At 35.1% G+C, this 16393-nt stretch overlaps 1 protein-coding gene across 3 annotated transcripts in view; it reads left to right on the top strand.

Annotated features, from left to right (window-relative positions):
- LOC110096551 (protein DA1) overlaps window positions 1–16393 on the top strand; it is a 60874-nt gene that overhangs the window by 27237 nt on the left and 17244 nt on the right. For all 3 annotated transcript variants that reach the window (XM_020822566.2, XM_028693299.1, XM_028693298.1), the window contains exons 3-4: window positions 11238–11328; window positions 11684–11894. In XM_020822566.2, coding sequence (XP_020678225.1) covers window positions 11238–11328; window positions 11684–11894 — 302 coding nt within the window. The remainder of the gene's footprint in view (window positions 1–11237; window positions 11329–11683; window positions 11895–16393) is intronic.

Here is a 16393-nt window from a genome sequence, read left to right as displayed (position 1 = left end):
AATTACTAAAAACGTGGTTTGGAAGATTTGCCAATATAATGTTCAACATGCATAAAAACAAAGTCAAAGAGATTGCACATGATCTGTGAAACACAAGGCTTCATGGTTGTCTATGCACTAATAATTTATGTTAATTATATTATCATAATCAAGGTTTTGAAAATCGGATCAGACAATGAACAAGAAGGAGAGGTTAGCGGTTCAATGGTTCGACCGGAGCAAATGATTGCATGCTCCTACTCTCTGGGTGGTGGTAAGCCTTGAGGTGGCTGGAACACCTCATTGAACTGTTGTATGAGTGGTTGTACTTCCAGAGGAATTTCTCCATCTTCCCCCACATTGACCCTCTCTATGCATTGCAATTCCACCAAATATCAACCTCCCACCTCCTATATGATTATGATCATGGATTTGAGAGATACTCTGGCCCTGAACAGCCCTATATCGCCCTGGATCACCATCCTCTTTTCTCCCACCATTAGTTCCATCCTCAGAACACCCCAATTGAACTTGGTCTCCCCCAAGGTCTGCAGCCAATTCATCCCCAGGATGACATTAGTACTCCCCAACTCCAAGGGAAGAAAGTCTTCCCTCATATGGATCCCCTTAATCATAAGCACTACTCTAAAAACTCCTCTACCCATTTCCACCTTTCCCGTGCCGATCATCACCCCATACCTCCTTTATCCACTAATTTCACCCCCAACAGTTCAACAATCTGAGTCGAGATGAAATTGTGGGTTGCCCCACTATCTATCAATACTACCACCTCTTTATCAGTTATCTCTAATTTACTTTCATAGTGTGATTCGGAGTGAATCCCACCATGAAGTTTAGGAAAACTTGTGCCACATCCAGATGCAGCTTCTGCTCGCCCTCTATCTCTTACCCACTTTCATCTCCCATTTTAGCTTCCTCGTCATCACAGACGATAAGAACTTGAATAGTTCAGTCCTTATACCTATGCCCTGACATGTACTTCTCATCACATCTAAAATACAACCCATTTGCCCTCTTCTCCTGTATTTCCTTCTCAGTTAGCCTTTTGAAATTTTCCCCAATTCCCTCTCCTCCAACTCTCTCCTTGGGCACTTCCTCAACCCCCCTAGTGCAGGTCCCTTCGGAACTAAGAAAGTAGTGGTCATCCCGTATAACCCCCCTAAGTTGCTCCCCCTAACCCCCCTCTCCAAATGCTTCTAGTCCTCCACCAGTTGTGCTAGCTCCATGGCCTCTCCCAGGTCTCGTGGCCTCATCACCCTAACTACTGTTTGGATCTCCTCTTGTGTTTGAACACAAGTAATCCAACCGATATAGGAAAATACTTAGTCAAACCACCTTGTGTTTGAACACAAGTAATAGCTCCAACATACATATCTATAATGATTTAAATATAAGTGCCATGCATACATATCTGCCACAGTCTCCTCCTGTGTCAAGGCAAAGAATTGCTCATAGAAATCTCCTCCTCTACCAGTTCGAAAATGTTTTAGTCCTATGTGAATCAATAGGAGTCGACAGGGTTCGAACAATCAAACAAATATACGATTATAACAACCGATATATTTATCTTAATATATTCACAATAGGCATTCAAGGCCTATAATAATGAGAATTCACTAATAAAGGCACAAAACCTATAATGAACCTAATGTTCTATAACAGCTTTATAGAGTCGACAAGGTTCAGTCCATAAATGAAAATGCCCCCAAACACCCCAAGGATGGTTGTGTTGAACGTAGATCTCAATTGGAGGGGTGATTCCAACATTTAAATCTTCACCCAAATGTCCACAAAAATCTCAAAATCATCCCAAGTCCAAAAAAAAAAATTTAAAACTGAAATCCAATCATCAATCCCTTAAAGTAAAATCCATCCACCCTCCACCATAGTTTGTCGGGGTGTAAAAATTAAAATTTATTTCAGCTCACATAGAGCTAATGCCTAGTCGAAAATATCACTAGGATCTATTCTCTAACAATCTCCTGTCAGTAAGGACATGGTACGTGTCCTTTAACCGACAGTTTTACCGCCAAATGGCACTGCAGGATAAACGGTTATGACTCGGGACCCTATGAACCGAGTAGATTTGCCGCCAAATGGCATCACAAAATACCGGTTATGGCCAAAGCTAATACGCTCCTTAGTGGCATAAAATCCTTGAGATATGAACCAATAAGATATAATCGATAGGGCACAAAGCCCTCTGTTAGCTAAGGTGGATTCAAATTTGTCCCCTTAGATAAACATTCACCCCAGGTCTACAAGGTCCCCTTGGACGAAGTAACCCATGGCTGCCGACAAGGATCCTTCTGTCAGGTTGGGTCGACTACCTCCTCTGACTAAGTAGACCAGGGACCACGATGGCCCGAGACGACGAAACGATGGGATCTTGATCGCGTCTATCATCTAATCCCTCTAATATCCGCTTTAAGTGCAAGATGGTGTAATTTCTATTTTAAATATCAATTTTTCAAATCTCCAAACTCTTCAAATACCTATGTCCATGCTGTTACTATATGCTAGATAACACATATTTCTACGTATTTGATCGACGACTAGCCTTAATCGAAAGTTCTCTCTCGTTACCGGGAGGGGTAATTAACTATAGGGGCTTGCGCATATAGGAAACCAGAACTCAGATCATAAAGTCCTCGCAAAATGAGGGTAAAATCTCTGGGTAGTGTCTTATCTACAACCTCATATGCCTTCCAAAATTTACCCCGAAACTTATTTCGTTAAAACTCCCCCCCAAGAAGAAAAGCACAAGTCGGACGGAGGCCGGAGCCAAATTTTTGGAGCCCTCAAACATAAGGAATATACCAGAGCCAAATCATCCCAACTCAACCGTCTTCTTTCTCAAGTACATGCTTCCTGGGGACAGCCGCGCACCTCTTCGGCCAAATCCTGTTACCAAGCAGCCCTTTGGGCATTTTTTAAGTTATTATTATTATTATTATTAATTAGTTTTAATTATAAATTAATGATAATTAATTAAACTTAATTATAATTAATTATATTAATTATAACCAGTATTTAATTAATCATGATTAATTAAGATTAATCATGTTTAATCAATATTAATTAATTAATTGTATATTAATTTAATTAATTAAATTTAATTATAATTGATAGTTTTCTAATTATTATTAATGATAATCTAATCATAATTAATTTACTTTTAATTTACTTTAATTATGATTAATTATCTTTAGTTATAATTAATTATTAATTAACTATGTATTAATTATAATTAATTAATTAAGTTTAATTAGAATTAACTCTAATTAGTTATTAATAATTATAATTAACTTAAAAGAGAAAATAAATCCCTCTCTTACCTCGATGCTCGTGACAAGCCGGTTAACCACTTATACACGCTTTTCTTAGGGTGATAGGAGGGAACCCGGTATGACACCTGCGATGAGGCAGGTAAGCAACCCTTGGTCCCAAAATCCTGCCCTCGGTGTGTGTGACGAGCCGGTCAACCACTTATACACGCTTTCCTTAGCGTAGTAGGAGGGAACCCGGTGTGACACTCGCGACGAGGCAGGTAGCCCCGGTGCATGCTTTTTTAGCTTGGCCGGGACAACTTTAAGTACCCGTATGCGACTCTGTACATGCAGGGAAACAACTGCTTTTCTCTAACAACAGGTTTCTGTAGAAGACCCATACACACATTTCTTAGCGTGGCGGGGCATGAAGAAAATACGACCGCAGTGTCCTCATCCGTGGACACCTACCATACACGCTTTTCTTAGCGTGGTGGGAAGGCCCAATTTCCCGTAGTTTTCCCCTAAAACGGGGGAGACGCCGGGAGGTTGCCGAAATTTCGGGTAAATGTAAAACTTCATTTGGACCTTGTTTGAACTCAAAAGAACAAAACTTGAACTCAAATGAACAATGACTTGTGGACTTGAACTTGAACAAGATCTAAATGATGAATAAAAGGTCAACCCCAAATAAAATAAAATCAAACTGGAGTCAAATTCAAATCAATTTGAGCATGCAATTGAACTTTCAAAGACTTCAGAAGACTTTGAACAAGAAGCTTGCACTGTGGACATGCACTTGAACTCGAACTATACAACATCAAGTGGGACTTATGAACTTGATGAACTCAAATCTAGATGAATTTGAACTTGAACAATCACTTACACTTGAACTAAACAAAACAACAAACAGACATACAGAAGTCCTAGACTTGAATCAAATAACAAAGATCTGGACTAGAACTTGAGTTGCACAAGGAACTTAAATGCATTGCAAGAAACAATAATTGGATTCAAACCTGAACAAATGACAAAGAATTGAACTTTGAATGCTTAATTAAGCATGGAAATGCAAATGTCAATTTAAGCTATGAATCATTTAGTTGAATATCAACTATCGCCTCATGATTAGCATTGATGCATAGTCATTTATATGGAGTCTTGCTATCAAGCCAGTCAACTTGCAAGTACAGTGGTCCACAAAAAAAAGGGCAACATTGATGAGTTATAAATATGATGGACTCTCTACAAACATAAGTAAGAAATATGCAATGGGTGTACTAACCCCTACATAGTCAATCTCAAAATGCAGCACAATTACACCAAATACGAATGCCCACGAGCGGCACTAGAAGATCCACATTCAGCATGTCAATCGTAGCCAAAGGGATTAAAAATGCAGAGTAACCACGTGATGTATCTAGATGCATTCAAGTAGATGTCGACACACACTACATCATGCCCACTGGAGCAAATGACTACTATTTGACAAATGTGTTGTTAAAGGAATGGGTACCTCCCACGACTATCTTAGATGGTTCGAAATATCTTCAATTGCCATGATTGTTAGTTTAAGATAGTGGCCATTAATTTCGAAGTACAAGGTATCGGGCTTTGCCTACTAATTCCCATACGAGTTATGGGAAGAGAAAGCCAGATCAAATCATTATGAATGAAAGATTCTCAATACAATGAGGTTCTGGTAGGGCTGCAAGCAAACCAAGCGTTCGACGATCTACTCGTTGTTCAGTTCGATTAAAGCTCGTTTGTGATCGTTTAATTAACTAAACAAACAAACTTGAACAATATTTTAAATACTCGATTCTTAAATAAACAAACTTGAACACTAATGTGTTCGGCTCATTTATGTTTGCGAACAATATCGTTTAAAGCTCGTGAACAAGCTCGACATTAAGCTCGATAAGAAGCTCGATAGAAGCCCGATTCATGTTTGATTTTGAACTCATGAATAAGCTTGATAAAAGTAATTAATATTTGATTATAGAATATGCAACATGTAAGCTTTATTTAAAAATTTATTCATATTGATTAATATTATTTTCATTTTACATAGACAATAGCTTTTATTATAAATTTGTTTGTTCATAGATATGTTCATGAACGTGTTGTTTGATTGTTTAAAAAAATTTGTTAAATATGTTCGCGAACATGCTTGATATAATCGTTTGTTAGGAAGCTCGATAAAGCTCGTTTGTTAAGTTAATGAACATCTAAAAGTAGAGCTCGTTTATAGCTCGTTCATGCTTATTTGTTTAAAGCTCGATAAGCACTAAACGAACTGAACATGAACTGAACATGAACCGAACATGAACACTCATTAATTTAAATGAACCAAACATGAACACAAACAATAAAGCTCGAACAAACATGAACCAAACTTGAACAAGCTGATATTAAATGAACACAAACATGAACACTCACATACTCGGCTCGGCTCGATTCGTTTGCAACCCTAGGTTCTGGGCATTGAGTTGGATAAGATTATTGAGGCTTGCAAGCTTCCTAATGAAAGATAGTCGTGCACCTAACACACCTTCTACAAGTATCTACTAATGAACATCAGGAGATTCGTTAGTGCACTATGATCCATCTGCAGAAAGCAATAAGTAGTGCATGACAGTCTACCTGTACAAAGCAGCAAAAACTCAATCCAGAAGCTGCTACAACATGCCACCGAATCCGCAACTTGCATACAAGCGGACAGAAGGCGTGTACGAACTTTCAAGTATTGCATTCAAATGATGGTTGCCCGCTCAATTGATCAAAAAGCTAAATATCCAAAAATATCTTCTCACATGCACCGTAATTTGTATACACATAGGCACACACAAGGGATAATTACAATCATCCATCTGCATGGGCCCCGACGAGTATGTTGTAAGGATACATCTGACGTCTAGGGATGTTGCGCGGGTCAATAAGTGAATTCAAGTTCGAACATGATTCTTCTATGCGGATCAATAGGAGTCGACAGGGTTCGAACCATCAAACAAATATACGGTTGTGGCGATCGATATATTTGTCCTAATACATTCATATTAGGCCTTCAAGGCCTATAACAATGAGAATTCACTAATAAAGGCACAAAGCTTATAAAACCCGATCCTTTTAAGCAGGTAAATAGGAGTCGACAGGGTTCGAACAATTAAACAAAATACGATTGTGGTGACCGGTATATTTATTTTAATACATTCATATTAGGCTTTCAAGGCCTCCAATAAAGAAATTCATAAAAAAGGCATAAAGCCTATGAAAAACTCGATCCTCTGTCGATGGCATGTCAGATTTGAGAAGATTCAGTCCATAAATGAAAATGCCCTCAAATCTCCACAAAATTCAAATATTTTTCAAGTGACCTCAAGGTCACCCCGATGATGGCCGTGTTGAATGTAAATCTCAACCGGAGGGGTTAGTTTCAATATTTCATAAACAAAGGCATAAAGCCTATGAAAAACTCGATCCTCTGTCGACGGCATGACAGAGTTGACAATGTTCAGTCCATAAATGAAAATGCCCTCAAACCTCCACAAAATTCAAATGTTTTTCAAGTGACCTCAAGGTCACCCCGATGATGACCGTGTTGAATGTAAATCTCAACCGGAGGGGTTAGTTTCAAATATTTCAAGTGCCACACAAATGCCAGAAAATCTAAACTTTCAAAAATCATCAAAATCCAGATATTTAAAACTTAAATTCAACCATTCAAACACTTAAAACAAAATTTATTCACCCCCCGCAACAGTTTGTCGGGGTGGACAAATCAAAATTTACTTCAACTCATATAGAGCTAATATCTAGTCGAAAATATCACTAGGATCAATTCTCAAACAATCTCTTGTCAATAAGGACGTGGTGCGTGTCTTCTGACCGATGGTTTTGCCGCCAAATGACACCACAGGATAAAAGGTTATGACCCGGGGCCCTCTGAACCGAGTGATTTTGCCGCCAAATGGCACCACGAAATATCAATTATGGCCAGAGCCAATACGATTCTTAGTGGCATCAAATTCTTGAGATATGAATTAATAGAATATGATCGATAGGTCACAAAGCTATCTGTTAGCTAAGGTGGATTCAAATTTGTCCCCTTAGGCAAATATCCATCCCATGTTTATAAGGTACCCTTGGATGAAGCAATCCATGGCTGCCGACAAGGATCCTTCTGTCAGGTTGGGTCGACTACCTCTTCTGACTAAGTAGACTAGGGACCACAATGGCTCGGGACGACGGAATCATGAGATCTTGATCGGGTCCATTATCCATTCCCTCACCATCCGCTTTAAGTGCAAGATGGTGAAATTTCAATTTTAAGTATCAAACTTCTCAAATATTTCAATCCCAATTCCCAAATCCAAACCTATGCTGCTACTATATGCTAGATAACACGTATTATCTACGTATCTGATTGACGACTAGCCTTAATCGAAAGTTATCTCTTGTTACCGGGAGGGGTAATTAACTATAAGGGCTTGTGCCTATAGGAAACCAGAACTCAGATCATAAAGTCCTCACAAAATGAGGGTGAAATCTTTGGGTAGTGTCTTATCTACAAACCCATCTGCCTTCCCAAAATTTACCCTGGAATTTAATCCGTTAAAACTCCCCCGAAAAAAAAAGTAAAAGCAAAACGAGCGGAGGCCGGGGCCGAATTTTCGTAGCCCACAAATTTAGAGAAATGGAGAATTTAAATAAAATATTTCTCCAAAAATTTAAGTCAAAGAATTCAGAAAGCTGAAGTACTTCACTAAATTGATGTTGCACCCTTGAAATGGAATTTTCATACAACAACAACAATATCAAGCCTTTGTCCCACTACGTGGGGTCGGCTACATGAATCCTTTTTCTCCATTTTGTCCTATTACAAGTCAAATTCTCGTTTAAATCTAATAAAGAAAGACCATTGTAATTTTCATACCACAATAAAAATTTATAACAAACCTGTTGGAAGAAATGATTAAGTTAGGATTTAAACCTGTTAAGAGCTCTATGGAATTTAATTATAAACTTGGAGATGATCAATTTATATATATATATCTTTGTAGAAAAATCTCCTATCAGTGATTGGTGGGAGGACTTATTTGCTAATCGTTATACTAGACCTTACATTGCCTATATGTTGAAGTGTGGTGAGTTAGTTCATACACAATCTTAAAAGTGTCACATCTTAGGTTAGCATATAAAATTTTACAATATTTTAAGGAACCTTGGGCAAAGGAATTTTGTTAAAAATGGAGAGGATTTGGTTCTTGAAGCATACATGAATACATATTATGCAGGATTTATAGTTGACAGGAAGTTAACCTTAGGATACTACATATTCTTATGAGGCAACCTCATGACTTGGTGAAGTAAAAAATAAGAGAAAGATTCGTTAGAGAATTTGAATTTTGATATATGGAACAAGGAATTTGTGAATTGTATGGCTAAAAGTTATTATGAAAGCTTTAAAGGTTGAATGACAATATCCTATGATGCTATTATGATAACATGTCAGTCATCATTATTATCCATAATACAATGCAATATAATTGCAGGAAGTAATATTGAAGTTGATAGATACTTTATAAAGGATATTCTTGACTGTCATCAAATATGTACTCTGTACCTACATGTGAATAGTTTGTTGTCATTCTCAAGAAAATATTAGGGACAATTCTTTTAAAAAACATCTAACAATCTTGGAATGTATGACACTCATTCATTAGCTTGATGGGGAGTGTGTAGGACCCATAGTTTCTAAGATATTGGCCAATCCACCCTCTTTTCGTCCTCTTCTATTGTCATCTCATTAATTTGTGTGATCCCTATTACCTACTCATCAATCAATGAACTATTATAATTTTTTAGTGATTATTATTTTGCATACTTCAATCCATGGACTATTATAATTATTCTATAATTATTATTATTTGATTTTGTATTTTTTTATTAAAAGAATTTTTAGGATTGTATTATACTACACAAATATTGGAATGTAATAGATAGTTAATTCTCCTATTTCTTTTAAGTGTGTTAACTCTAACTAATTTTGTGACATCAATATGCTTATATAGTCATTTTTTATTTGATTGTTTTGTCGAGGACGTACATTGGTGTATGCTTTTTGTTGCTAAGACTAGAGAGGGAGTTGAAGGTAAACTTGAATTATGGAGATCAACCTTAGAGTCTAAAGGTTTTCGCTTGAGTAGGTCTAAAACGGAATATATGGAGTGTAATTTTAGTAGTGATCTAGTATTCTAGTGTGGGGATTGTGACTTTGGGCGATCAACTCATTAATAAGAGTACACGTTTTAGATATCTTGGATCTATTGTTCAAAGTGATGGTGAAATAGATGTAGATATTATCAGTAGAATTCGAGTTGGATGGATGAAGTGGAGGAATGCATTAGGCTTGTTGTGTGATGGAAAAGCCCCCCCTCAAACTTAAGGGAAAATTTTATAAGATGGTGGTGAAACCTACAATGCTTTATGGTGCCGAATGTTGGCCATTAAAAGAGAAGCATAATACTATGTTAACTTGTTAAGTGTTGCAGAGATGAGGATGCTCAGGTGGATGAGTGGCTTTACCTTTAGAGATAGGATACAAAATGAGCATATACGTGAAAAATGTTAGAGTAGCTCGAGTGGAACATAAGATTAGAGATAGTCGCCTTAGATGGTTTGGTCACATAATATGGCGGCTTTCCGATGACCTAGTTAGGAAAGTAGAGGTATTAGATTTGACTTATGTTAAGAAAGGGGTGTAGACTTAAAAGACTTGGTTAGAAAATATTAGAAATGATCTTTCTTTATTAGATTTAAATGAGAATTTGATTTTTAACAAAGCACAATGGAGAAAAATGATGCATGTAGCCGACCCCACGTAGTGGGACAAAGGCTTGATGTTGTTGTTGTTGTTGTTGTATTGTTTTGTTGAGGATATGAATATTATGTTTTCTTAAGATTTTTGAAATTTTGTAAGTTATACTGATATTAACAAAAAATATGCCAAGTGACACTAATTAATAAATGCTAATGTTGGAGTTTTGTTATCAAGTGATAATTGTAACATGTTATAAAACATTTTTTTATTAAGAATAGTGTTTTTTTTTTTTGTTATCGTTAAGCTCTTTTATGAAGTACATATATGTGATATTATACTTCATCGAATGATGCCTTTTGTAGAGAATACTAGATATTATATATTTTATATTAGTAAATTATAAAAAAAAAAACTCCATGGCATGTTGCATGTTTTTTTTGTAGTTATGCCGTGTTGCTTTGTCTATGTTGTGCCCTTTTATTTGTGCTTCATAGCTTCTGCATTGATAATTTTTGGAATGCTCCAGTCTCAACTTAAAATGGATTATGCCAAGTGACACTAATTAATAAATGCTAATGTTGGAGTTTTGTTAACAAGTGACAATTGTCACATGTTATAAAACATGTTTTTATTAAGAATTATGTTTTTTTTTGTTATCGTTAAGCTCTTTTATGAAGTACATATATTTGATATTATACTTCATCGAATGATGCCTTTTGTAGAGAATACTAGATATTATATATTTTATATTAGTAAATTATAAAAAAAAAAACTCCATGGCATGTTGCATGTTTTTTTTGTAGTTATGCCGTGTTGCTTTGTCTATGTTGTGCCCTTTTATTTGTGCTTCATAGCTTCTGCATTGATAATTTTTGGAATGCTCCAGTCTCAACTTAAAATGGATGATCTATAATTCATGCTACAATTTAAATACGTGGTTTAATCCACATTTCAAAGTTAGTAAACCATCCTTAGGGCTCTAGTTTGTCCATTGGCCATTAAAGCACTCTTTCAGATAATTCTCAGGGCAGTTATTATATTATTTTCCTGTTTAAATTTTAAAATATTGTTCATCATCTCAAATCCACCTCTTTTACTTTCCCCCCTTTTTATTTTGTTTGGATTATCTTTTGTCTTGGTTTCAGGATGCTCTTTCAGATTTTGATGATGAAGATATAGATCGTGCTATTGCACTCTCACTTTCAGAAGAAGAACAAAATAAGGCAAAGGAGATTGGTAAGTAATATGTCTGTAATCTAACAATAACCTAGGATTAATTATTCTTTCTTTTATTTCTCTTGTGAAATAGAAGTCATGCCAATACACTGGGTTTATTTTATTGTCTGAGCTTCTGAGAAAAAAAATCAGATATTTTCTCTTAATTGAACTCAAGTTTGGTGATGTTGATTTTTTAACTTTGTTTTTTTGTTCTTTTACTCTGCAAAACCATTTTTTGTCAAAATACCATTGCCAGTAAAGTTCCACTGTGATACCTTCTTTCTTTTTTTACCCTGCTGTAAGTTCCTAAAATTAATTGCATGCAAAGATTTTATATGATTGATCACTTTGTAGCCCTTTCCATCAATTTTAGATACTGGGTCTCACTTGGATGAAGATGAGCAACTTGCCAGAGCTTTACAAGAGAGCATGAATATTGCTTCACCTCCTCGTGAAAATGGCTATCCTTCTTCTCTTGGGAATGATCATCCTGCTGTCTTTGATAATGGACACTCCCATGCTCGTGAAAATGGGCACAGGAATATTTATCAACCGATAACATTCCAGTACTCTTCAGGATTCAGGTTTTCCTTTACGTTTGAAATGCATTTTATTCATATAGTAATCAGCGGGGTTACTTATGAAGTTTTTATTGACCTTAGGCCATTTCTTTTCTTTTGCTTGATTTTTTTTGTACATGTGTTTTGGTTGGGATTTAGAGTTGCATGTTGAAAACTATTTAAAATTGATAGAGTTCTTTATAATATGTTCTCACGCATAGCCGAAGGAAAATGTTAGTGCTCAAATTGTATCTCAAGCTAGCAAGTGCGTTTTAAGGAAAGTATGCAAATGGCTCAACAAAAATTTCTCAAAGTAATGGAAGAATTTTTAGAATGATTTTCTTATTCTCCATTTAGCAATATTTATAGTTCTTTGGAGTCTTTGGACAGTGGGTAATTTGTTTTAGTGTGCACACGGGCACTTCTAGAATTTCGTTGAATTTGTCCTAACTCAAATTCACACAGTAAACGTGAATATTATATATGAATAAATTAATCAAACAATGAATCACACCCACAAATATGTAATATGAGTGCATACTACATAGTGAACAACAAACTCAACTAAAAAGTATAAAATAAACATGTGCACGATGGTGTTGAATTTAGGCTAAGCTAATTGTGATGAGTGTTGTAACTAGCATGCTCAATGGGGATTATTTATGAAGCATTTACTGTCCTTAGGCTATTTCTTTTCTTTGCTTGAATTTTCAGGGCGTGTGTTTTGGTTGGGATTTAGAGTTGCATGTTGGAAACAATTTGAAATTTATTGAGTTCTTTAGAATATGTTCACAATAATCACTCTTCATGCTCACGCGTAGCCAAATGAAAATGTTAGTGCCCCTAAGGATATTTCAAATTATCTAGTGGGCTTCAGGGAAAGCATGCAAATGACTCAATAAAACTTTCTCGTAGTAATGGAAGGGTTTTAGAATGATTTTTTACTCTTTATTTTGTGATCTAGTTGTCTGGGCGGTGGGTAATTTATTTGTTTGACAAGTGAATGCCAGATAAAGAGGGGGAGTGGAGTGTTAAATTAAGTGTGCATGGGCACTTTTAGAATTTCTTTGAAATTCTTCCGAACTCAGATTCACACACTAAGCATGAGTATTATATCTGAATAAAGTAATCAAATGATTAATCACACGCAAGAACATGAAATGTGAGTGCATAAGATAGAGTGAACAATAAAGTCAACTAAAGTTAGAAAGCACAGAAGTGCACAATGGTGTTGAATACCAGGCTAAGCTAATTGTGTGAGTGTTGTAACAAGCGTGCTCAATATAAATGTATTAACACTTCTACACAAGCCTATGATCTCTTGATTCAACAAACACCAAACATGACACAAGTTCCTAGAACAAGATGATGATGGTGTATAAAGATTTATGATAGATGTGAGAGCATACAACTTCGTTCATAGCAGGTGCATAGCATATATGTTTAACTCTTTACAAAGAGCACATGAGCATTAAGGAAATGAATCACCAACTAAACATTTAATAAATCAATAATAATAAATGAAAAATTAAAGTAACCTAAGCTAAAGAGCAATTTGGGCAAGTATTTTACGTGATTCAACACAAAATCGGTCTGCAACTTCGTCTAATTTTCACTCATATTTGTCAATGGTGCGCGTCATGACACATGGAGCGGCGCGGCGCACCTACGGTGCCAACTCCATGGTGCGACACACATGTTCAAGTTGGTGCGCGTCATTTGCGTCATGTGGGCGCATGGCGAACGCCGCATGCCGCATGCCATTTGAATTTTAGGATTTTTAAATATAATTATAAATATTTTTTAATATTTTTATATTTTAATTTCTAAAATAATGTAATAACTAATTTTTAAATTATTTGATATGATGAAAATAGTTTAGTTAGGTTTTATTAGACTTTATTATAGTAGAAAATTTGGACGAATTTAAAGCTTACTTTAATGGTTTAAACTTTGGACCACAAACATATTCAACCAGACCTTACCGCTTGCAATCCTTTCTCATTAAGCATTCATGATTCATTTGATGCCTCATATACATATAACATAATGGCATGATATCATAATAACATAATATTAATCATCCGTCGTGGAAGTATCATTTGTTTTGTACTAATCAACTACACTTAATTGGTCATTCCTTTACCATTTGGTTCTAAAGAACCCCTTTATCATTTGGCTCAAAGGAGCCCCTTTACCATTGGCTCAAAAGAGCCCCTTTACCATTGATACTCCGTATCAAACATGCACATGCAAACATTCCTTATTTATTCGTAAAAGAGACTTTAGTATGTCATTCATGTGTATGGCCTAGTGTTCTCATATGATGTTACATGTTTGCATAATTATATGAAAAGAGAGAGATGATCATATATACTACATGTATAAGAAGACATATGCATTATATGTAAAAGAAACATAAGTTTTACACTTTCTATCATCATTACTTGAGAGATTTGCATTTGTATCATGTGTTCAAAAGCATTCATGTAAGAAGATGTTAAGCCTCATATGAGAGTACAAGTTGCATTTAAAAAGAAATAACTTTATACATGATTGCATTTAAAGAATTTTTCAAATTTAAAAGAATTTCATTTTACCTACCTCATTACGGTGTGATTTGGCAAACGTCCTAACGAACTCTTTCCTTTACACAATCTATCTAAAAGAAACATAACATAATGTGTAAATATCACATGTTTCCACATAAACCTCTCAAAATCCTAAACTATGAGTATAAAGAACTCATCCATACACTATTCTTATACTTCTAATTGAACCCTTTTCCCAATTCATAATTAATCTCATTCCTATTTTCTCTAAAATTGGGATTTAATCATAATCTTAACCTTTTGGAAACCTCCTTCATGTCCATTGCATAACACATGCATAAAGAACCTCCCTTACACTTAAATATTAATTAAAATATAATAAATTTTTTGGTTAATCCTAATTTAAAAATTAGAAAAATAGCCTTTTGTGCAAAAATCCTAATTCTTGCCTCTAAAAACCTTCCTAAGTCTATTTGGAACTATGATACTTAAAAATTTTCATGATTTTACAAAGCCATAATTCTTGGAACTTGAAATTTCATCATAAAATTAAATTAACTTCATATAGAAGCTTTCTAATGCCATTAAGAAGCTTTCTTACAAAGTCATTTTGGAAGGATACAAAAATCGGATAAAACCCTAATTTTTTTAAATATAAAAATTTTAGGGAAACATCTCATTTTTATACTAAAAGTCATCCTTTAAACCTTCTCTATCATTTTCTTAAAGAAATTTGGAGTTTCCCTCAAACCCTAGATTTTCCCCTTAGAGAAAACTTCACAAAAGAATGAGAAAATACTTAAATACAACTTACCTTAACCTTCTCTTAGTCTTCCCTACAATTTCCTCCACGATGGGCCGCCAGAATCCGCCCCTAGGGTCGCCGTTTGCCTCTCTCGTCGCCTCCCTCTTCCGCTCGGTTCGGCCGCACGAACGAAATGGGGACCGAATGTATTTCAGTCCCCTAATAAGAGTGGGAGCTAGGGTTCAAAGCATAAGGTCTTAAATGCCCCTTTTCATGCATTATTTCGTATTAATACTATTAAGGGTATTTTTATCATAATAAAACTTCTATGAATTTTAACTTCCAAATTAGGCGAAATCCAATATGGATTTTTATACCGATTTGCTCAGAATTTTGCATACTATTTTATAAAATTTATTACGTTGAATTCTGATGACTTTGAAATTTTGCCTACATTCGTCGCGGCTCATCAAAATGCGTGCAACGCTGATGATCGATATTTTTCGGGTTTTACATCAGTCATATTAAAGTTCATTAACACTAGCCACCATTAGCAAAAACTCATTTTCTTCTTGAGCCTATAAAAAAAATCATCATGATCACATGCTCCTTAATGAGCGAATGCTATTCAACACCAATTCTTAATGGGTGAGGCAACACTAATCCTCCTACAAAAGAATACCTTCTAGTGTTTCAACATTTTGGTGGTGAGAAAAGCCAATGACCAATAAATGAAAATACTCAAATCTCTTTAAATGATTGCATAAAATACAAATTAAAAGAACTTAACAAACTTTACTTTTAGAATTTGAGAAAGGATCACCATAAGGGAGTTCAAGAAAAACTTGCTTGATTGATAAACATTTGAATCTTCATGTAAAAACTCAATCAAATTTGTTTAACAATAAAACTTATAACCTTACCCTTCTTCTCAGTGTATTGTTTCTCATTTTCTCCTAAATATATGTAGGCAATGAAATGACAAAGAAGACAAGCCAAAATAACTCAAAAAAGTTTGAAATAACAGCTCCAAAAACTACTTCAAATTATTCTTTAAATTAGTTTTCAGTGCTACATTTGCAAGTAAAACTTCTTAATTTTTAACATAAATAATTAATTTTTAAATACAAAAAATATTTAAATAATTTAATGAATCTAATGGAATATAAATTAAGATTAAATATTTATATCATAAAAATTGTAATTATAATTAATTAAATAAAAAA

This window comes from Dendrobium catenatum, unplaced genomic scaffold (genome assembly GCF_001605985.2).
Source record: "Dendrobium catenatum unplaced genomic scaffold, ASM160598v2 fragScaff_scaffold_249, whole genome shotgun sequence".
NCBI lineage: Eukaryota > Viridiplantae > Streptophyta > Magnoliopsida > Asparagales > Orchidaceae > Dendrobium > Dendrobium catenatum.
This window is presented reverse-complemented; position numbering and strand designations above follow the sequence as displayed.